The sequence below is a fragment of the Pseudorca crassidens genome, chromosome 11 (genome assembly GCF_039906515.1).
Source record: "Pseudorca crassidens isolate mPseCra1 chromosome 11, mPseCra1.hap1, whole genome shotgun sequence".
Taxonomy (NCBI): Eukaryota; Metazoa; Chordata; class Mammalia; order Artiodactyla; family Delphinidae; genus Pseudorca; species Pseudorca crassidens.
This window is the reverse complement of record NC_090306.1, coordinates 55,369,839-55,393,488: the sequence shown is the minus strand read 5'-3', so window position 1 is coordinate 55,393,488 and position 23,650 is coordinate 55,369,839. Positions and strand designations below refer to the sequence as shown.

Below are 23,650 nucleotides of genomic sequence, written 5' to 3'. Positions count from 1 at the left end.
AACACCACCTCAAGTTATGATTCCAAGCAGCCACAAGCAGCCAACAGCCCTGCTTTGAGGTGGGGTTCATGTTTTGAAAAGAGACTGCCTAGTCTGTTTAAAATCAAAATGGTTCTTGATCTGATGCATTACTCCTCAGAGAATAATGTAAATAAAATATACTCAAAATAACATTATTAATGTAAACATACCTGAACCAGAGTCAAATTTCGTTTCTGACCTGCAAAGAGAAAGAAATTTTTTATGATATAAAAATTGCTTGTTAGACAATAACTGATTTTATGAGGGGGAAAAAAGATGCAATAGTTTTAAATTTCAGTACATGCATCAACAAGTAAGACAGCTTTTTAAGATGTAAATACGTATTTATTTTAACCATTTTAAATGCATGCATAACCCTAGGTCCTCTAAACATGTACATGTCCACAGAGATAGCGCAGTATGGAAGAGATATTAACTTTTTAGCTTGTTTTTGAAAGAGAATAAATTACGTTAAAAAAAAGCACCCAATCTTTACAGATTAACTTGTTTCAGTAATATAATAAAGCAATAAAAACTCAAATTTAAAATTATCTTCTTTACTTATTATTCAAGATTTTCAATTATTCAACAGCAAGTAATTTTTCACTAAGTTCTTCACAGAGTAAATGAACCTAGTAACCCCATACATTTAATAAGAAGGAGAAAAAAATGTGAGCCCTTGTGGGAACATTATGTTTCAGATATAGGTTAATACTGGTTGTAAATTCAGAAGCCTTTGAAGCTCTCAGTCCGGCTGTGGGAAAACTGCTGTTGGGTAATTACTCTCAAGATGCTGCTGATGTGCTGTCAAGCAGAATTAACCCTATGACTAGGCCTATCTACACAAGCTACTATAAGACAGCATTGTCTATACCTAGCTCTCAAACCAATTAGTGGGCATGCTCCAGTCGGATTTATATCACACATTAACAATCAATAGTATATATGTTCACAGCTGCCACAGCAAGAGACAAGAACCAACCAGCAGGAGTCCTGTTAAAGGATGTTACATTGACAGAGAAGATTTTTTTTTTTTCCTGGGGAAATGTAGTTAACTAAGTGGGAAAGGAGATTTCTTTGAAATTATGCCAGGGTACCAAAGCACCTTTGGAAGCGGTGGCTTTCTTTACCTAAATTAGCTTCAAGAGAAGTCATCAAAGGAGGAAGAGGCAAAGGATAAGCAAGAGACAGCTTCCTTTGACATAAAAATTCATTTTCTCAAGTATTCCCAAATAAAGTTTCAGCTGATGCTCAAACCAAGTCCATAATCATAAAAACAGAAAACTAACTATTACAACCACGGTTATCAACAACCACCACTGTAATCCAGGTTCATATTTGTCTCAGACCCTGGTCCCACCATAGTCCTCATCTCAGTCCTTAGGTGTCCCTGACTCCTATTTCAGGTGTAAACCCATTTTCACTTTTTGTCCTCTCCTGTTCTGGAAAGCCTGGCCTCATGCCCTCTTCTTTGTTTCCAGCAACCCTGAGCATAACTCTGAACGACACTTACCACGCGTTGTCCTGCTGGTTTCCTAGCCTATCTTCCCCACTGGACTCTGCCTTACTAACGTCTGTAGCCAGGGCGCCTACACAGTGCCTGGTGCTTGTACTCAACACATGTCTATAAAGGGAAACCCCTGCCTCCCTCTCAGCTGTATAAGAGGTGCTCTTCCTTCTGCCTGAGGTTCCCTGCATTTACATCCTAAAGTGCACTCTCTCATCTCCCCTGAAACCAGGTTGGATTAGTTACCCCTTCCTCCGGTTGTATCTTCAATATCTGCGTCTCCCCAAGTTCCTCCTCCCTTCTGCACAGAAGTGCTCCAGAATTAATTAAAACCCTCCTTCAAATCTGTGTCCTACTCTTTTCATCCCTCTTTCTTCCTGGCTTTACAAGCAAGTTTATTGAAAGGAAAGACTATATTCTATATTGCACGTCTTCCTTTCCTGACCTCCCAACATATTCACTCTTTGAACCACTAAGATCTGTGCTAAGTTTTCTCAGTGGCTTCCTAATGCTCAAGCCAACAGCCCTGTTACAGTCCCTAATTTACTAACCCTTTCTCCAACTAAAATCCTACCTGAATGTCACACTGTGACCTCAAATGCCACAAGTACTGAACTGCATTCATTTTCCTTTCCCTCACATATAATTCTCCTGCTATAGACTCCCTATTGTCAGAAATTATGATGCTATTCTAGTTTTCTTTTGCACCCTCGATATCTAAGCTGTCCCCCAGACCTGCTGACTCTACCACCTTCCCCTCCTCTCTATCCTCAGTCTTACCATCTTAGGCCTATCTTTGGCCCAATAATCTCATAACCCGTATCCCCCACTCCCTTCCGACCCACCCTCTAAACAGCTGCCAGACGTTTCCAAAACACTAATCCGATCACATTGTCACCACCCCAACAACTAGAGCAGAGTTTTTCCAAACTTGGGTCACAAGTTGACCCATCAGAGGATTATAAAATTAATTTAGTGGATTGCAACTAGTATTTTTTTCAAAAAATGAAACAGAACAGAAAAGAAGACAGATGCATCCCATATTGAGAGTACATGCAGTTTAGAGGTGGATTAGAGGCAGGATTAGAGGGGGGGGCGGAGAGCCAGATCACGGTAGGCCCCTCATATGCCACGCAGAGGACTGTGAACTTGGTGTCCCTAGGTCAGTGGCTTTTAAACGTTTTTGTCTGTGACCCATAGTAAGACATACCTTTTTACATGGTGACTTATTACCAGGCTTGGCCCTAATATTTGCAGGGCCTTGGCAAGAGGACAAATAGGGATACAATACAGCTAATTATTTAAAAGTTACAAGCCAAGGCAATAAACTGTTAGAAAAGTATACTAACCTACCTTGACAGATATACCTGATAACAAAAACAATGAAAACTGTGTGTGAAACTATTGATACCAAGTAACTGAGAATAGTGCAAATTTTAAATTAATTTCGTCTTCCACTGAAAGACTTATTCAGCCTGGGGAAATTCAGGGGCAATGGCAACTAGGCCAAGTGTGAGAAGAGGAGAAGCCTCCCTCAGCCTTCTCTTCCAGTGGCTATGGAGTCCGTAAGAGAAACACCTCCTTTCTTTTCTTCTTTATTGGGGGAGGGGCTCTTTCATTTCTGTCAGAGGCTCTGTACTCCTACCCATCCCCCATTGCCTGTCCCCACCAGCCAGGCCCCTGAGCTCCAAGTCCATCTAGACTATAACAGTCAGGCCCAAGGGCCAACCTCTGGCTTCTAGGTGCTCCCAGCTCCCCACTCTCACAGGAAGGTTTGAATTAAGAATTCTCTGACCAGGAATGTGGAAGAATAGGAAAAGCATTTTGCCCTTCCCTCTTTGTTTCCGCTTCTTTCTGCCCTCTAAACTGTAGCCTTCACTCTCACCAAATCAAGCTATTGCCATGTTATTTTGTAACCAAGCGGGACCCTATGGGGCCTTCCCAGGACAGGCCTTCCCCCATAGCCTCTGCTTTAGCTCCACTCTGAAGTACCTAGATAATAGTATATGAGGCAAATTTCCACCAAATGGAAGAACTACTTGATGACCATGAGCACACAGCCCCAGGCCTCCTGGAGTCTAAGGACTGATAATGTTAACCCCGGTGACACCACGCTGCTGCCTCACCATCAGCTAATCAGAGAACTGTGTACAAGCTGATCACATACTCCTCCTCTCCTGGCCTTTAAAACCTAGAGGGGTGGGATAGGGAGGATGGGAGGGAGATGTAAGAGGGAAGGGATATGGGGATATATGCATATGTATAGCGGATTCACTTTGTTATACAGCAGAAACTAACACAACGTTGTAAAGCAATAATATTCCAATAAAGATGTTAAAAAAAAAAAAGAATGCTTTGCCAAAACCCTTTGGGGAGCTGGAGGCTTTTCAGGGCGTGAGCCACCTTGTCTCTTTGCATGGCCTTGCAATAAACCTTTCTCTGCTCCAAACTCCGACGTTTCAGTTTGTTTGGCCTCACTGTGTGTCCGGCACATGAACTTGTGTTAACAATTTCACAGCCTTCATCCAGTATCCTCAGCTTAGACACACTTCCCCCAGCTCATCACTGACAAACTTTGACTCCACAGACTGGCCTCAATCCTGGCAGCAACTTGCCTGGCCCCCTCACCTCCTAGAGCTCCTTGCTCGCCTTCAGTTACTCCACAGTGTGGGCCTGGCACGGCAATCCCCACACCATGTGGCACTGACACTAAGCCCAGCAGGGTGCATGCAAGGTCTCGCCCATCTTCATGTTCCCAGCACTAGGCACAGCACCTGGTATTTAAGAGCTATTAAAGATGTGTAGCAGAAGTTAACACATGAACAAATGGATCTGTAAATTAACAGAGGGCCAAAAACCAGATATAATGACCAAAAGCTCTATAAAATGCCTCTTTTGAGAGATGAAAAATCATATCAGAAAACTGTTAATCCCCAGACCATCTTATCTCTTCCAGAGATAGCTGGTCAGTATGTAAAATATACACATAATGTGCAGAGAAAACATCTTCACAAACTAATTAATGACATTAGGTACCAGTTTTCAAAAAAGAATATTTTCAGAATTCTTAGACACAGTACTGAATCTTCAAAAGCCACAACTAGTCTAATAATAATTAAAACGTAATAAGAGAAGTTAATACTGTCAGTTTTAGGGGTTGAGAAAACTGGTCCTATGGTATAAGTTGATTTAGATTTCTATTAAATTTTACATACACACATACATACACAGAGACACAAAGTACCCCTCTATTATACTATGGACTCTGATCATCTCTACTCATAAATCCTCTGTAAGAAAGTAAGTAAATTATAGATAGGACAAAGAAATGGCAAGTATGAAAAAAGAATTCACACAATACATATTATACAAGAAAGACAAAAAGGGATGGTTCATTCATTCATTCCAAACACATTTCTTATGCGCTTATTTTTATTCATATACCATGCTGGATGGTAGGAATACAAAGATGCATAAAGTAAGGTTGTACGGGGTATAATGTTGATAGATATATTTGTGTCTCCACAGACACCCATTTTACTCCTTATTATATACTTAACATCTAAGCTTAAAGCTATTCAACCAGTTCTTCCGGCAATCGCCAAAAGATGGTGAATATAGCCCAGACTGTTACTATTTTCCAATATCCATTCTCCCCTTTTTTATTTTGGAAATAGAATCTCTGAGTTTTAGATGGGCACATGCCTGCTGAGGTAAGACAATTTTTTCACAATATTTCCCACTTCTCTTGTTTTGACCGTGTGACTAAGTTCTTGCCAAAAGGATGCAAGGAGAAGCATTATGAGTTATGCCCTTGAAGCAAATGTCTACACCCCTCCCCTTCTTCCCACTGGCTGGAATGCAGATGTGATTCCAGGAGCTGAAGCAGCCATTCTAAGATCATGAGAGAGAAGCTGATAGTAGAGCACCAGCCTTTGGCTGATGGTACACACACACAAGTAGCACCATATCAATCCCAAACTGCTACTATGTTTAAGCCATTATTATTTTGGGGTCTTGTGAGAACAGTTATAACAGTAATGCCACATTAAAAAAAGGCTTAAACTAAAACTTAAAAATTTTTTAACCTGAAAAGTTTTTATGAATTTTAAAACCATAAAGTGTAGATGCTAGGAAAATTTAAGTATCATTATTATTTTTTAAATAATTAAAATATATAACATATGTATTCTTTTGATAATAAATTTTCAGATTTTCAAAAGAGGGCAGTGTTAGTCATTGGTTAGAGCTCTATAGTCCTGAACAAGCTTATAAAACTGCCGTTCTCTATTTATAGGAAATAACCTAGTGTTTATGAAAGTTCTATGTATATTGAAGTCAAGTTTTTAAAAATTTTATTATTTTTAAAATTTTATTATTTTTAAAATTTTCTCTTATGAGGAATCCACAAAGTCTCAGAGAACACTGCTTTTTTGCTTACTTTCAACTATATTGAAAACATTTAAATGGGACCCATGTAAGTATGAACTACAGGTTAATGAAGTCAGTGTTCCAAAAGGTTTCAGACAACATGTGGAACAGTGAGGATGCTGTTCTTATTATTTTTAATTGATGTCAACTAAAGATTGTAGCTGCAAAAAATTATTAGAGGGAAGGAGTAGGAGGGGCAGACTGATTTTTGCCTATTAGTGTATTATATATGGCAACTCCATACCAAGGATTTTCTAGGACAATCCAAGTCAAATAACCTGTCCTGTTGTCGCCCCTAAAGTATGGAAAATTTTCAGAAATTCCAATATTTCAGGATCCTACTTATAAGTCTAAGAATTTCTTCTTACCCCTACAAGTAATTCAAAGGCTTTCATCAGGCCAAAGGCTAGTAATAACGGCAGTGAATATTTATGCACCTTCTTTCAGTTACATAAACATAATACACTTCCTCTCCTTGGAATGCTCTCTCTTCCTCCCCCTCACCCACTCCAGTATCCCTTAACCCCTTTGCCTACTTAACTTCTAAAACTTTCTCCATTATTAGCTTAATTATCAGTTCTTTGAAGAAGAGTAGCCAGACTAGATTAAATCCCTTGAGTTTATACTTTTATAGCACCAGTCACTCCTTTGCACTCGTCAGAGTTGTAACTCTACGTTTGTTCACGTAGTTATTTGATCATACTAAAAGAGTTCACTAATTGTGGCAGACACTATCTGTTGTGTATGTAATGGCCAGTCTCCCTTTTCTCTGATAACAGAATTGCAATTTTTGAAGGGTGCGGAAAAATGTTTCCACCCTAGGAATGAATCATTATTAGGCTAAGCCATCTGTGGCAATCCTAATCTCCTTTGTCAGTGACTGGTTCAAGGACAGGGATGGAACCCCTCTCTGAGCAGTGAGAGGTACAGGGAAGTCTGCTGGGGGTACTTTTTGGGAAGGTTTTTCCTCATGAAAAGGACAGGGGTGATTTAGGGAGAAGGCCCTTTTCCTACACTCTCCCTGTTTCCTGCCTTTAAAGTTATTACGTAAGAATACTTAGAACTGCTGTAGCAATCTTGTAACCATGAGGAGAAGGCCAAGAAAATAGCAGAAATGCCAACCCGGAACCCTAATTTCATTCCAATTCCAGAACAGTCTTTCTCTAGAATTCCCGCTGAGTTAGAAAGTCAAGTCTAGCATTGTTAGGCCACACTCAACTTGGGTATTTCTGTTACTTTTAAACCAACATATTCTAACTGATATTGTTACCATAGCAGTACTAGGTTATGAACTATCTACTTATTGTGTTTAAAACTTAGGCCTCTATGTTATATTTTGATAATAATGATGCTATAAATACAAAAGACAGAAAAATATGCAGAAAGAAAACAAAATGAATTTAAATGTTTAAAGACATGTTAGCTACCACAACTAAAAATGAAGAAAAGATACAAATAAAAGATACCCATTAACTGCATGCTTAATTTTTTTAACTGAAAAATATAAATTAAAAAACCAGAAATTTAGAAGTCAAGATGATAATCATTAGCAGAACAGCAGCAAAGTCCCTCCTAAGTTGCTTGAAGATCTCTTACGTGAGCCTGTCAATGAGAACCTTCAAGTTCAGTTACCAGGACACAGCTACAATTCTTCTTCATTTATCGACAGTGTCTGTCACTGAGCACCGTAATGTACTGCAGATAACATGCCTGTATAAATTCCTGCTCCCTGTGACACAGTTCTGCTTCCACTGGTACTGTTTTTATTTCTCCTTTTAACCAGGCCCTAGCACTTTCACTGGGATCACTGCCACCCTAATAAGTTAGAGACTTTATGCAGCAGTGATGTAGTCTATGAAGCACTTAAGACTGAGGTAGCAATCGTGGAAAAGGCAGCCGATAGAGACGGACAGACTAGAGCCCAGTCCCAGGTCTTCCACTTTCTACCCTGCGTGATTTTACAGAAGTTCATTACACTCTACATCTTAGTTTCACTATCTACAGAATGGGAGTAATGTTTACCTTTTAAAAGTTTTGTGTAGGTTAAGTGAGATGATACTGTAAAATGTGTAGGTCAGGTCCTGGCATATATTAGAAGCTGAATAAAAGGTAGGTTTTATCTAAGCAATAATATTAAATGAAGTTTACGGCTACAAGTACAAGTAGCAATATTTTAGCAAGTAAAAAAAAGACTACTATATTATAAAAAGAAAGAATGTATTACTCTGATATCTTACTTGGGGTGCAATTTTAATATGAGTATCAAAAACCATGCAGGAGAAAAATGAGGGAACAGCAATAAAAATAACTGAAGAAACTGGAAATATTTAAGAGGGAATGCTAATGGAAAATAATATAAATGACCCAATTACACAATACAGAAAAGCAGTCTTATTTGTCCTTAAAACACAAAACAGTCTCTAACTAAAATAGTTGCACAGTGCACTTGAGAGCTTACTGGAATAAGAATCAGGAGACCTGGATTCTAGTTCAGCAACCAGGACAAGTCATTTAACTTGTGAGCTGCATTTTTCTCATTAGTAAAATTAGACATTAGAAATAAATCAGTGCTGCTCCATACAGCCTACCCCACGGAGAGGTAAGCTATCTAAATTTTTCTACAGTTCCCAAGAGTAAAGAAAAGGAAAAGGGGAAAGGAGAGAGCAGAGGAAAAGTGAATATGAGATGATAAAAATTGGCATCTGTAGAACTTGAACCTACAGATAAATAAGACTGAAAAAATAGGTCATTGTTAAGACCACTTTTGGCTCTCCAGGTTCTACAGTTTTCTCTAGGCCATATTGATAACTGCCTTCTTTGAATTTCAATATCATTTCCTGTCTGTATGATTTATAGTACTTAATCTTATGTTTCCTTTAAAATAATTTAATTGTTTCTTGTGTATATAACTCTTACAGAGAATAAAGCTTTTAAAGTAAAGATTCTTTAGCTATTGAGAATAAATTCAAAACACTAAAGAAAACGGGGTTAAGGAGAATAGAGTATACTTTCATGTTAGGAGTTGAACTGTGTCCTCCCAAACTTCATATGCTGAAGTTGTAACCCCTAGTAACTCAGAATGTGACTGTATTTGGGAATAAGGTTTTTAAAGAAGTAATTAAGTTAAAATGAAGTCATTCAAGTGGGCCCTAATCCAATATGACTGGCGTTCTTTTGAGAAAAGGAAATTAGGACACAGACACACACAGAGGGAAGACCGTGTGAGGACACAGAGAGAGGACAGCCATCCACAAGTCAAGGAGAGAGGCCTCAGAAGAACCCAACCCTCTGACACCTTGATCTCAGACTTCCAGCCTCCAGAACTGTGAGACAATAAACTTCTGTTGTTTAAGACACTGTCTATGGTACTTTGTTATGGCAGCCCTAGCAAACTACTACATATCATTTCTTCTTCAGTCAGATATTTAGCAACCTCAGACCTCCAATAAAAGCCAAAAACCTAGAAATTAGCTGGAAATAAAAATGTCTACAGCTTTCATACACTTTAACCCATTTTGGGTACAAAATATGTTTGATTTCTCTATCCTCCCTTAATATTTTTAACCATATTCTGCCAAAGTGCTTTACCTGCATTTTGACCATTGGGCAGCTGCTTCTGCAAATTAGTAGAGACCACCAGCTGGCACAGCATAAGACTGTGATCAATGGGCTCTTTGTATCTTCATACTGCTGTGGGAAAATGTTTCGAATGGTTTTGCTTGGTCCTTTAACACTGATGTTATATACATACTTGTCACGTGCTCTCTGGGGGATGAGGCAGACTTGGGAGGTAGTAACATTTACTGCTCTACATCAGTTTGACATATAATATTTCTTTACTTATTTTGCCTGGAAATTTTCATTTCTACTCTAGGTTGTAATCAGAAAAAGAATGAGGAATGCAAGGATTCTTCAATATACTCAAATCAATCAATGTGAAAAAACATATTAACAAATTGAAGGAGAAAAACCAAATGATCATCTCAATAGATGCAGAAAAAGCTTTCGACAAAATTCAACACCCATTTGTGGTAAAAACCCTCCAGAAAGTAGGCATTGAGGGAACTTACTCAACATAATAAAGGCCATATATGACAAACTCACAGCCCACATCATTCTCAATGGTGAAAAACTGAAAGCATTTCCTCTAAGATCAGGAAAAAGACAAGGTTGTCCACTCTCACCACTATTATTCAACATAGTTTTGGAAGTTTTAGCCACAGCAATCAAAGAAGAAAAAGAAATAAAAGGAATCCAAATCGGAAAAGAAGAAGTAAAGCTGTCACTGTTTGCAGATGACATGATACTAAACCTAAGAGAATCCTAAAGATGCTACCAGAAAACTACTACAGCTAATCAATGAATTTGGTAAAGTAGCAGGATACAAAATTAATGCACAGAAATCTCTGGCATTCCTATACACTTATGATGAAAAATCTGAAAGAGAAATTAAGGAAACACTCCCGTTTATCACTGCAACAAAAAGAATAAAATACCTAGGAATAAACCGACCCAAGGAGACAAAAGACCTGTATACAGAAAACTATAAGACACTGATGAAAGAAATTAAAGATGATACAAACAGATGGAGAGATATACCATGTTCTTGGATTGGAAGAATCAACATTGTGAAAATGACTCTACTACCCAAAGCAGTCTACAGATTCAATGCAATCCTTATCAAACTACCACTGGCATTTTTCACAGAACTAGAACAAAAAATTTCACAATTTGTATGGAAACACAAAAGACCCCGAATAGCCAAAGCAATCTTGAGAAAGAAAACCGGAGCTGGAGGAATCAGGCTCCCTGACTTCAGGCTATACTACAAAGCTACAGTAATCAAGACAGTATGGTACTGGCACAGAAACAGAAATATAGGTCAATGGAACAGGATAGAAAGCCCAGAGATAAACCCACGCACAAATGGCTACCTTATTTTTGATAGAGGAGGTAAGAATATACAATGGAGCAAAGACAGCCTTCTTCAATAAGTGGTGCTGGAAAGCTGGACAGCTACATTTAAAAGAATGAAATTAGAACACTCCCTAACACCATACACAAAAATAAACTCAAAGTGGATTAAAGACCTAAATGTAAGGTCAGACACTATCAAACTCTTAGAGGAAAACATAGGCAGAACACTCTATGACATAAATCACAGCGAGATCCTTTTTGACCCACCTCCTAGAGAAATGGAAATAAAAACAAAAATAAACAAATGGGACCTAATGAAACTTGAAAGCTTTTGCACAGCGAAGGAAACCATAAACAAGATGAAAAGACAACCCTCAGAATGGGAGAAAATATTTGCAAATGAAGCAACTGACAAAGGATTAATCTCCAAAATATACAAGCAGTTCATGCAGCTCAATATAAAAAAAACAAACAACCCAATCCAAAAATGGGCAGAAGACCTAAATAGACATTTCTCCAAAGAAGATATACAGATTGCCAACAAACACGTGAAAGAATGCTACTCTTCACTGCAGCATGTGGGCTTCTCATTGCGGTGGCTTCTCTTGTTGCGGAGCACGGGCTCTAGGCACACGGGCTTCAGCAGTCGTGGTATGCGGGCTCAGTAGTTGTGGCGCACTGGTTTAGTTGCTCTGCGGCATGTGGGATCTTCCCGGACCAGGGCTCAAAACCCGTGTTCCCTGCACTGGCAGGCAGATTCTTAACCACTGTGCCACCAGGGAAGCCCCGGGGGAGCTATTTTAAATAATGTGGTCAGGGATATGCTTTAGAAGGAGATGACATTTCAGCTGACACCTAAAGAATGACAAGGAGCCCACATACAATGGGGGTGCAAAATGGAATTTTTGGTGGAGATTCCAAAGGAAAGGACCAATGCAAAAACCCAAGCTTGAGGGCTTCCCTGGTGGTGCAGTGGTTGAGAGTCCGACTGCCGATGCAGGGGACGTGGGTTCGTGCTCCGGACCGGGAAGATCCCACATGCCGCGGAGCGGCTGGGCCCGTGAGCCATGGCTGCTGAGCCTGCGCGTCCGGAGCCTGTGCTCCGCAACGGGAGAGGCCACAACAATGAGAGGCCCGCGTACCACAAAAAGAAAAAAAAAAAACAATTAAGCTTGGCATGAAGAAGAAGAAGGAGAAGGAGGGGGAGAGAAAGAGGAAGGGGAGAAAAAGACTGGATCTAGAAAGAAGTGAATAAAAGAGAGAACAGTAAGACAGAAAGTCAGAGAAGTAGACAAGGGCCAGATCACAACTTTAAAAGCCATTGTAGGGCTTCCCTGGTGGTGCAGTGGTTAAGAATCTGCCTGCCAGTCCAGGGGACATGGGTTTGATCCCTGGTCCGGGAAGATCCCACGTAGCATGGAGCAACTAAGCCTGTGCGCCACAACTACTGAGCCTGCACTCTACAGCCCACGAGCCACAACTACTGAAGCCCGAGTGCCACAACTAATGAAGCCTGTGCGCCTAGAGCCCGTGCTCTGCAACAAGAGAAGCCACTGCTATGAGAAGCCCGCGCACCGCAAAGAAGAGTAGCCACTGCTCGCCGCAACTAGAGAAAGTCTGCGCACAGCAACAAAGACCCAATGCAGCCAAAAAATTAATTAATTAATTTTTTAAAAATAGTACTTTTACTAAGTATATGGGGGGAAATGAGAGAAGAGTAGATTTTGCTGCTTCTGAGTCATTCTGCTACCACTATTTCTTGCTAATTCCTGATTTATTCTTGTGAGCTGCTAGGATCAATAAGAAAGTTTCAAGCTGTATGGTCCCACACAGGATCTCAGATTAGTATAATTTTATTGTATTTTTTAAATCTTGAAGATACTAAAAGCATGATTTATAATAGAAAAGTATATAACTGCCATAAAAAGAGATGACACAAAATGTCTCTTGACCTAATTTGGGGACAAAAATTCATATTAAATCACTGGTTCCGTAGGCCCAAATCAATGAGTCTGGAAGATGTATGATTATATCAAGCTTTTCAAAAGCACAGATTAGTCTGTAAATCTGTACTCTTAAATTCTCCAGATGATCTTGAGAACTACTGACCTGGATGGCATCCCTTAAAACAAAGAATATTTCTCCTATTTAAAATAACAAGGCATCCCACCTTTCTAATGATTTAAATTTGTATCTATTTGTTATTTCCAAAATAAGTTTCTGCCCAATAAAGAAGTAAAAAAATTCCCGTCACAGATTGTTGTGCAACACTACTATAAAGTTGTTTGTGGGAAGCACTGAACTAAGTACAAAACAAGTAAAAAATTTGTCAGAAAGGATCCAGTCCCAGAGCAAAAAATGATACATTTGCCACTTTCTTGGTGAACTTATTAAAAACATTCGATTACACAGCTATTGTTTCTGGCCACATGAATCAAATGATAAAACCATAGATTTCATGGTTTACTCAGACTAGGCTAGCAAATTAAAAAGATTCATCACTAAAAAGATGTGTCTTGTGTGGTCAGTAAATTTACACTCCACTAAACCTCCAAGCAAAAATAATACGAAAGACAAAGATTCAATATCAAGACGCTTTCCTTCAAATCTGGAAACCATGAACAGTGCACTAGAAGATCTGAACTTGCATTAAGTCATAGTCAAGAGCATTTATGGAGAGCTCACTACCTGCAAAGCACTCTATTTTAAGGAAGAGGTTTTGTTTAAAGTAGCCATAATTCGGCCCATAAAGCCCTTTATAGTTAAAGATCAACAGTTTGAACCTCAATCAGGAGCAAATGGGTAGCTGGTTCATACTGAGGGATGCGGGTGTAATTTGGTCAGTGCCGCTCAGTTTAAGTTGAATGGGCCTTTGCAGTTTGTGTAAATTCTACCTTCTGGGTGGTCTTCCAGAGCAATCTCAAAAAGGGCACATCACAGAGGTACTGGAGTTAACTTATGCTTATGTAGACTATGAGTCATGCAACAGCCATTAACACTAGATACTTAAGTGAGCACATAGAAGTAAAACGTGCAATCTCCATCAGCATAGGGCCAACTTTCCTTACAGTAAAAAAATTGCAACTAGAATGAACGCTAAAAAACAAATCAAGGGCTTCCCTGGTGGCGCAGTGGTTGGGAGTCCGCCTGCCGATGCAGGGGACGCGGGTTCGTGCCCCGGTCTGGGAGGATCCCACATGCCGCAGAGCGGCTGGGCCCGTGGGCCATGGTCGCTGAGCCTGCGCGTCTGGAGTCTGTGCTCCGCAGTGGGAGAGGCCACGGCAGTGAGAGGCCCGCATACAGCAAAAAAAAAAAAAAAAAAAAAAAAAAAAATCAAGACACAAATGAACAAAAGTATAGTTTGTTCCAAGTACAATGCAATATAATAAAGACAAAATATAAAGAGCAGGGACTTCCTTGGTGGTCCAGAGGTTAAGAATCTGCCTTCCAACGCAGGGGACGCAGGTTCGATCCCCGGTCAGGGAACTAAGATCCCACATGCTGCAGAGCAACTAAGGCTGCAAGCTGCAACTATGGAGCCCACACACCACAACTAGAGAAGCCAATGCACTGCAACGAAGATCCCACGTACAGCAACTAAGACCCGAGGCAGCCAAATAAATTAATTAATTAATAAATATATATATATATATATATAAATAGCAGAAGGAATCATAGGTTACAGCCAGCTAATCCATGATCATGAAATATAGGAATGATAAGTCAAATATAGTTACCTGTTTTGACTTAGACTCTCCTTTCCTTTGTCTACTCACTGGTAGTGGCACAATGCATTAAGTGTTCAAAGAGTGGAAACAACAGCAACAAATAAGAGCTGCCATGTATGGAACTCCTACTTCACAGCAAGCATCCTTAACACTTACACACAAGCAAAGAGCCTAGCTGATCAAAAAACTGCACATTAAAAACGTATCTCGTAGATGGACAATTATTAATCTGAAGAAATTTATTTTACCTATCTCCCAGAAAGGTAAGGAGAAAAGTTAATCTTCTTTTCTACAGTTTATTCTACCTGTTCTTTAAATCTCTTTCCCTCATTTCTAATACCTTAAATATATCCCACTTTACAACTTTCTTCAATTTGTCAAAAAAAAAAAAATTTTTCCTTGAGTTTGTTTTCCGTCCAGTCATAAGGGGTTAGCCTCAAATTCCTGTTTTAACTATAATGACACAACTATGATGACTGTGTTTTCTGGGATTATTCCAACTTCAAATATTTTATCACATTATCTCCACTTCAGCTTGTGGTTTGAAAACATGAGATTGTATCCTAAAATCTCCACAATCTTGTTTTCACTACTACTTCCACCAAACTTATTCTCTAACATTGCCAAACCCAATGACTGGTTCTTATTCTTCTGAGTCTCGGCATCACTTCATAGCCTAGTTCATCCTATCCATGATATCTATACATCCAACCTTGGCCTTCATACTAAATTTAAATATCTTCCTGCCTACTTTGGCATTTCCCGATGCGTGTTATCAGTAACGTTAGCCTCACAGTGTGTTCCTCAGTTAAGAAAAGATATTGTGGTCAAAAACTTTCGGAAATGCTACCTACAACATTCTACTCCTGAAGCTCTCCAATGAACATTAGTGAATTGTGCACTCCTTGATTTTTATGATGAAGCAACCATTTGACTCATTTTTACTCAGTGTTTCCCAATAAGCAATCTTGTTTCATTCATCAATAGAACTCTTATTTTATTTTTTCATGGAAGACATATTAACACGTTATGGAGCTACTATAATGTAGGAGTAGTATTCTGATGAAACAAATACTCCATAGCACATACTTTGGGGAATACTGATGTACCTGAAATTTTAGGTTAAAACCTGAAATCTATCAGGCTTCCAAAACTGAATTCATCACCTTTCCTCCCAAGCCAGGTGTTAAACATCAAATTAATCTCTAGTAACAGCTTTTTCACCAATCTCGTATTCTGACAGTTGATAAACCTTTTCAGCTCTTACTGTCTGTTGTCTGTAGTTTTTTTTCCCCTCCCTTACATCATCCTATTGACATCACCCTAAGGCAAATCTTCCTTAAGCCTCATCTAGACTCATGGTAACCAATCATAAGAATTAGAGGAGAGCTTTTTTAAAAAAAAAAAAAAAATTCTGGGCTCCACCACAGCCTTGCTATATCAGAATTTTGAGGGGGAGAGGCTTGGGGTCTGTGATTCTAACAGACAGCCAGATTTGCAAACTGCTAAAGTAGACCATGAAGCTTCCATGACTCTTTTCTGCCTAAACTAAGCATTTTCAGTTCTCTTCCCTCATCTCTTCAAGTGACATCATTTTGAGTCTCCTAACCATCAGCTGCTCTTTGTTGAATGTGGTCCATTTTGTCTGTAAACCTTTTAAAGCAAGAGTTTTATACTGAACCGCAGAGCACTCAGGATATAGTCAAGCCAACTTGTCAGAGAGTAGGACTGTCAATTATCTATTGTCTCCTGGGTTTCTCTAGATCTGCCTTTATGCTGGACAAGCAAAATCATCTCCTCCCTCTTCCATCCCCTGCAGCAAATTGCTACTTGTTATGATCAACACCAATCTGCAATAACCGCTAGAATGTGAATCACCCAGCAAACAGATATAACTTCCAGAATTTTAAAGTGTTACTTACCTAAAAGACCTCTGGTCTCTGTTCTAAATAAGTGGCATGCTTCCCTTTCTCTACTGAACTTTAGCTCTGAAAACTGCAATTTATGCCAATCCTTACACTGTTTTAGAATCAATGTTCCACATTTACAGAGTGTTTTTTCCACTTACAAAACATTTTGACATTATCTGGTTAATCCCCTCAAAAGTTCTTGTGACATGGGTATTATCCTCATCTTACAAATGAGGAAATTAAAGCTCATAGAGGTTAAGTAGCTTATTCAAAATCACACACAGTAAGTGGGGAAAGTGGTGACTTTAACCTCATGTCCTGCACCTTAATCATAGCTTTCTCCACTTTAAAATCCAAGTATAGTCACTTGGCCATCATCAGAAAATTAGCACCAATTAACACCAGCGTGTGATGGCTACCAGATGGTGAATTACTAAGCAAAAAGAACAATCAACTAGAATCGGGGAGGAATTATAACATAATACAGGAGCTAAGGAGGGGTGCCTTTGGGGTCAGGCAGCCCTGAATTTGGGTCCTAGCTCCATCTCTGACTGCCATTTTTACCTTGACTAAATTACATGTCCTTTGTGAACTTTGATTTTCTATTTAGGTTACAAAGAATAAAGGAGATAATTTTCTTTAAAGTGCTTAGCATAATGCTTGGTACATGGTAAGTCTTCATTCAATGCTTTTTTTTAAATCCCTAATTCAAACATGATAAACAGTTTATTAAAATAAGTCTGTTTGGAAATAAATAAAAACCTTCTGACTTTGGGGTCCCATCCTTCATCAATTACCTCCAGATGTCTGGGAATAGGGCTATGTGAGGACTATAGGAAGACAGAAGACAGTCACGAGGAGGAATATAATTTGAAATGATGCTTGAACTGGAGGCCAAGAGAAGGTAGGTGAATAGAAGGTTAGAGCTAAGTCTAAGCTCTCAGTGGCTGCCTTCCCTGGGTTATCATCACCATTACCGGTCACTTAGGGATAAAATAGAAAAAAAAAAAAAAAAAAGAAGCAACAACTTAGAAGGCAGTGGGTAAAGTAGCTACTTGAGGTGTGAATAGATTATTAAATGGACAGAATTACATAATGTGGAATTACATTCCATTTCATTCTTTCAAATTATCACTGGGAAAAGGTAAATTTGGTGGTAAAAAGATAATTAATAGGGCCCTACTGTATAGCACAGGGAACTCTACTCAATACTCAGTAATGACTTATATGGGAAAAGAATCTAAAAAGAGCGGATATATGTATATGCATAACTGATTCTCTTTGCTGTACAGCAGAAATGAACACAACATTGTAAATCAACTATACTCCAATAAAAATTTTAAAAAAGAAAAAGAAAAAGAAAGATTAAAAAAAAGAACAAAAATCACCAAACCCATGTTCAAGAGATAGAAATAAATAAATAAATAGTTTAGTGTTTGTAACATTGAGTAAAGGTAATTCTAATATTAAATATTTTTCTTATTACCCCCCAAAATATATGTTCATCTTTTAAAAAAAAATTAGAAGGATAGATAAGAAAAAAAAATCACCTACAATCCAACCACCCAGAGATAACTACTGTTAACATATGGTACATAACCTTCTAAACTGTTTTCATATATGTAGAAATACATGTATTTTACAAATACAGGGTCATATATAATTATTGTTTTGTAAACTTTTAAATTTGTTTTAAATTTCTTTCCAGATCACTAAATATTCTTTTGCAATATTATTTGAAATGCCATGTATATTTTCACTAGTTTATTTAACTAGACCTCTATTTTGGATATTTAAATTATTTTTTTGCTATCATAAAAAGAGTGATTAAAAGCATTCTTGTGGCTTTATCCTTATGCATAAACATGACTTTTTAGCATAAATTCCTAGAAGTGTATTTGCTAGATTAATGGCATACAGATTTCTAAGACTTTTGACATAGCTTATTAAACTGTCCAGAAGGTTACTACCAATTCACCCTCTACCCAGCAGTGCTAATTTCCCAGACCTTGACCAACACTGGATTTGATGATATTGGAAATGTTCGCTAATTTGATACATAAAGAACTATTCCTCCTTTTACTTCAGTTTTTTATTACTAACTGGTGGATAATTTTCCCCTATGCTTATTATCTACATTTCTTATTTTGAAAAGTATCTGTTTATATCTTCTCCCCATTTTTCCAATGTTTGTCTTTCTCAGTTGATTTGAATATTGTCTGTCTGTCACATGAATTGCATATATATTTTGCCAGTTCGTTTGTTTACCAGTTTTTAAAATAGTGTTTTGTTCTATAGAAATGTAAAATATTTAGGTGGTCCAACCTAATATATCTTTTTTTTTTGATTTCTTCCTTGGGAATCTTGTTTAGAAAGGCTTACCTCACCCCAATGTTATACAAAGTTCCCACTTATAGTTTCCTCTAGGACTTGTATGATCTTAATGTTAATATTTAAATTTTTTATTTAACCTAGACTTTACTGGAGTATAAGGCACTGGGTTGTAAGATATTGAGGGTGGGATCTAAATTTAGTTTTTAAATACTTTGCTGGTTCCCCCACACTATTTATAGTATGTATTTCATTGATTCTATTGGGCACTTTTTATTTCAAACATGTTAACATCTCTGAAACCTGGATGCATCTGTGATAAACATTTTGCAATTTACTTCGCAGGTTTTTTTCTTTTCTTAGTGTTACTTGAAGTAATAAATCCTTTGATTAAGGGCTTCTTAGATTTGATAAAACATAGTATTTCCTTCTAATCGTATTTCACTACGAGTTTTCTTTTTTTAATTAAAGAATGTACTTTGAATTTTTATAAAATCTCTTCTGGGAATATACTAAAATGATCATATTTTTCCAAAGATGTCCCAGTACTGAACTATTTGTACATTCCTGAAATAAACCCTACTTTACCATGGCATATTACTTATTCAACACAGTGTTACGTTACTTTTTTTTAATTTTAGAATTTTATTTATTTTTTTATACAGCAGGTTCTTATTAGTTATCCATTTTATACATATCAGTGTATATATGTCAATGTTATATTACTTTTGCTAATACTTTAAGATCCTTACATCTACTTTCATAAATCAGATTGGTCTATAGTTTTCCTTCATTTGTCATGTCTTTGTCACATCTTGGTTTTAGAGGTATGTTACATTTGTCAAAGAAGTTGGTAAACTTTCTTCTATTTTCTGTGATTGATACAGTTTGTAATAGCACAGGAATAATGATTTTTTTTTTCTGTAAAAGTCTAAGCCGGTTTGTGATAACTCTCAATTTCTTCTAGAGTTACTGATCAATTCAATTATAATTCTTCTTTAGTCAGATTTTGTATTTTATTTTTAGAAAATTATGCTGAGATTTTAAATTTGTGAGAATAGGGTTATACACGGTATTCTCTTACATTAAAATATTTTTTTCCATATCTTTGGTTTTATCCCATTTTCATTCCTAGTTTTGAACCTATGTTCTTTTTTTCTCCCTTTCTTTCTTGACTAGACTTGATAGAAATGGTCCACTTTATTGATAGAAATGGCCTTTTCTAAGATCAACATTTTGGATTTACTTAATTCTAATTTTTTATTTTTCAAGTTAATTTATTCAAGTGCTTTTAATATTTTCTCTTTGCCTTTGATTTTCATCAGATTGCCTGTGATGTGCCTAGATGTGGTTTTATTTGTATTCATCCTGTTTCAGATTTGTAGCACTTTTTGAATCTGTGACTTGAGTTTTTTCCGCAGTTTGGGAAAATTCTATCTTCAAATGTTGCTTCTTTCCTATTATCTTTTTCTTCTCTTTCTGTGACTCTAATATGTTAAACCTGAAACTGTGTATCTTGTATTATCTTTTCAATAACCTTACATATTTTTGGCTCTCTTAACTTCAGCCTGAATCTATTCTTCTGACCTGATTTCTGTTCATTAATCCTGCATTCTTCTATGTCTAATATGCTATTAAATTCATCTCATGTGTTTATATTTCAGTTATTGCATTTTCAGCCCTAGAACTATTTTATTCTTTACAATAGATTCCTGTTCTGTGGTGAAATTCTCCATCTTGCCATCTATTTTCTTGAATATATTAATCACTGTTTTGGGGGTTTTTAAAAATAAATTTATTTATTTATTTTATTTTTGGCTGCGTTGAGTCTTTGTTGTTGCATGCGGGCTCTCTCTAGTTGTGGTGAGCAGGCGCTACTCTTCATTGCGGTGCACAGGCTTCTCATCGCAGTGGCTTCTCTTGTTGCGGAGCACGGGCTCTAGGCAAGTGGGCTTCAGTAGTTGTGGCACTCGGGCTCAGCAGTTGTGGCTCCCAGGCTTGAGAGCGCAGGCTCAGTAGTTGAGGCGCACGGGCTTAGTTGCTCTACAGCATGTGGGATCTTCCCAGACCAGCGCTTGAACCCATGTCCCCTGCATTGGCAGGCGGATTCTCAAACACTGCACCACCAGGGAAGCCCTCATGGTTATTTTTAAAGTCTGTGCCTGATGACTTAAATATCTGGATATCTGGGCCATCTATAGACCTGTTTCTTTTGTCAATTTATTTCCCTTGGTCCTTTACTTTGGTACGCCTGGTAATTTTTAATGAATGCCAGACATTGTCTATGAAAAATTGGACTCTGAATGATGATGATGTAATCTTTTTCTACAGAGGGTTTATCCTATCCTCTGATAGGCAGCTGGAGTGGGGAGGGGAACGAGGGAAAGATTACCTTAATCTAATCAGGGACTGAGCTCACTTGGGGTTGGGTTGCAGTTTTTGATAAATTTGGTCTACCCTTGATTTGTCTCCATTATGTTGGTGTGCAAAGCTCAAGAGAGCCTACTGTTAAAATTTTGGGAACTTTGGGATCCAGTTGCTAAACACAGACATTATTAAAAACAAATTATGTAAACTTATAATTAAATAAGTTATATTAAAAACAAAGGTAATAAATACTCAAAATTCACGTCTAAATTTTTAACTGTTGTTATTTATATCTGCTGTATTTGAATTACAGAAATGCTATATAATGGTGTCACTACACGTCTCTTCCCAATTCCATGTTAAGTAATGTCACAGTTGTATCTTGAAATAGCCTATGGTGGAAGTATTTGTACCATAGAAATCAGTAAACCCTACAAATCAGAGCTTGATTATTGTTTTGTAGACTGTCTAGATCAATTGTGATTTTGGCCCCCCTCTACCCCCTCCCTGGGGTATTTGATAATACCTGGAAATATTTCTGTTTGTCACAATGGTGGGGGACAGGGCAGGGGAGATCTATCTAGTGGACAGAGCTATCTAATGGACAGAGGTTAGGGATGCTACTAAACATCCTGCAATGTATAGGGCAGCCCCTTACAACCAAGTATTATCCAGCCCAAATGTCAATAGTGCTGGAGCTGAGAAATCCTAGTCTGCTGGCACTTCTGCTTCTGATCGACGGGAATCTTTACCTTTCTTCCCTTGCCTAGAATTGGCAAATGCCTTGAGGAAAAAGGAGGCCATTTTATCCCAGTTTATTTTGTTGTTCTTGCTGTAATTTTTCTAGCATTTTGAGTCACTATTTAGTTCAGTTATTTTTAATCTTTCTTATATTTAATACACATGTTTGACTATGAACTATTCTTCTGATACAGCTTTCGGTAGCTGACACTGTTTATTTTCACTTTTTTGCTCTTTTCAATGTTTCCTTGTAAAAGATCCCAGCCATAGACATTTCCATCTCTCCCTTAGTTGAAATCAGTGTATCTTTGCAGTTGCAAGCAATGCTATTGCTGAAATAAGCATCCACTAAAATTAAATTCCATGGGTGGTCTATAGAAGCTACTTTGGAAAGTGTGGTAGGGGATAATAATTTAGAGACTCCATAACCAAGTATTTATTTATACTTCCACCATTCCAGTATCAACTTGAATCATTCAACTCTGCGGTTACTCTTGATTTACTGGAATTAAACCATTTATTTAACAAATAATTAAGTAGCCTGGATATGCAAAGGTTTACGCCCCTGCACGGGGTGCAGATGTGGGTTACAAAAATTCTGCCATGATGTGTTCTCTCAAGAAGTTTCTAGCTTCTAATGTATTAAAACTATCAGTTACTCATCTAAGTTCCATTATTTGGGGAATTTAGAATCCAGACTAAACTTTTAAAAAAATTATTGGACAGAAACTAACTTAATTTTAGATTTGCGGCTGCTTATACTTTACCATGTAAATTTATTTAAAGCTGCACAGTTTTCACAAACCTTACTTTATACTTATATCTTTATATCTTTTTAAACTATTTTTTAATTGAAGTAGAGTTAATTTACAATGTTGTGTTAGTTTCAGGTGTTCGGCAAAGTGATTCAGTTATACATATATATATATATATATATATATATATATACACATCTGTTCTTTTTCAGAGTCTTTTCCATTGTAGGTTATTAATACAAGATATTGACAATAATTTTTAATGTGCTATATCGTAGGTCCTTGTTGTTTATCTATTTTATATATAGTAGTGTGAATATGTTAATCCCAAACTCCTAATTTATCTCCCCCCACCACTATCCCCTTTGGTTAAGCATGAGTTTGTTTTCTATGTCTGTGAATCTGTTTCTGTTTTGTAAATAAGTTCATTTGTATCATTTTTTTAGATTCCACATATAAGTGATATCATATGATACTCATCTTTGTCTGACTTATTTCACTTAATATAATAATCTCTAGGTCCATCCATGTTGCTGCAAATGGCATTATTTCATTCTTTTTTATGGCTGACTAATATTCCATTGTATATATGTGCCACATCTTCTTTATCCATTCATCTCTCAGTGTACATTTAGGTTGCTTCCATGTCTTGGCTATCATAAATAGTGTTTCTGTGAACATTGGGGTGCATGTATCTTTTCTAATTATAGTTCTGTCCAGATATATGCCCAGGAGTGGGATAGCAGGATCATGCGGTAACTCTATTATTAGTTTTTTGAGGAACCTCCATACTGTTTTCCATAGTGGTTGCGCCAATTTACATTCCCACCAACAGTGTAGGCGGGTTCCCTTTTCTCCACACCCTCTCCAGCATTTATTGTTCGTAGATTTTGTGACGATGGCCATTCTGACAGGTATGAGGTGATACCTCATTGAAGTTTT

At 37.6% G+C, this 23,650-nt stretch overlaps 1 protein-coding gene across 1 annotated transcript in view; it reads right to left on the bottom strand.

The window, feature by feature from the left end:
- The window catches only part of MSRB3 (methionine sulfoxide reductase B3), a 164,773-nt gene that overhangs the window by 81,180 nt on the left and 59,943 nt on the right, over positions 1–23,650 (bottom strand). Inside the window, exon 4 of the mRNA XM_067697240.1 lies at positions 192–220. Within this exon, the coding sequence (XP_067553341.1) occupies positions 192–220 (29 nt within the window). The remainder of the gene's footprint in view (positions 1–191; positions 221–23,650) is intronic.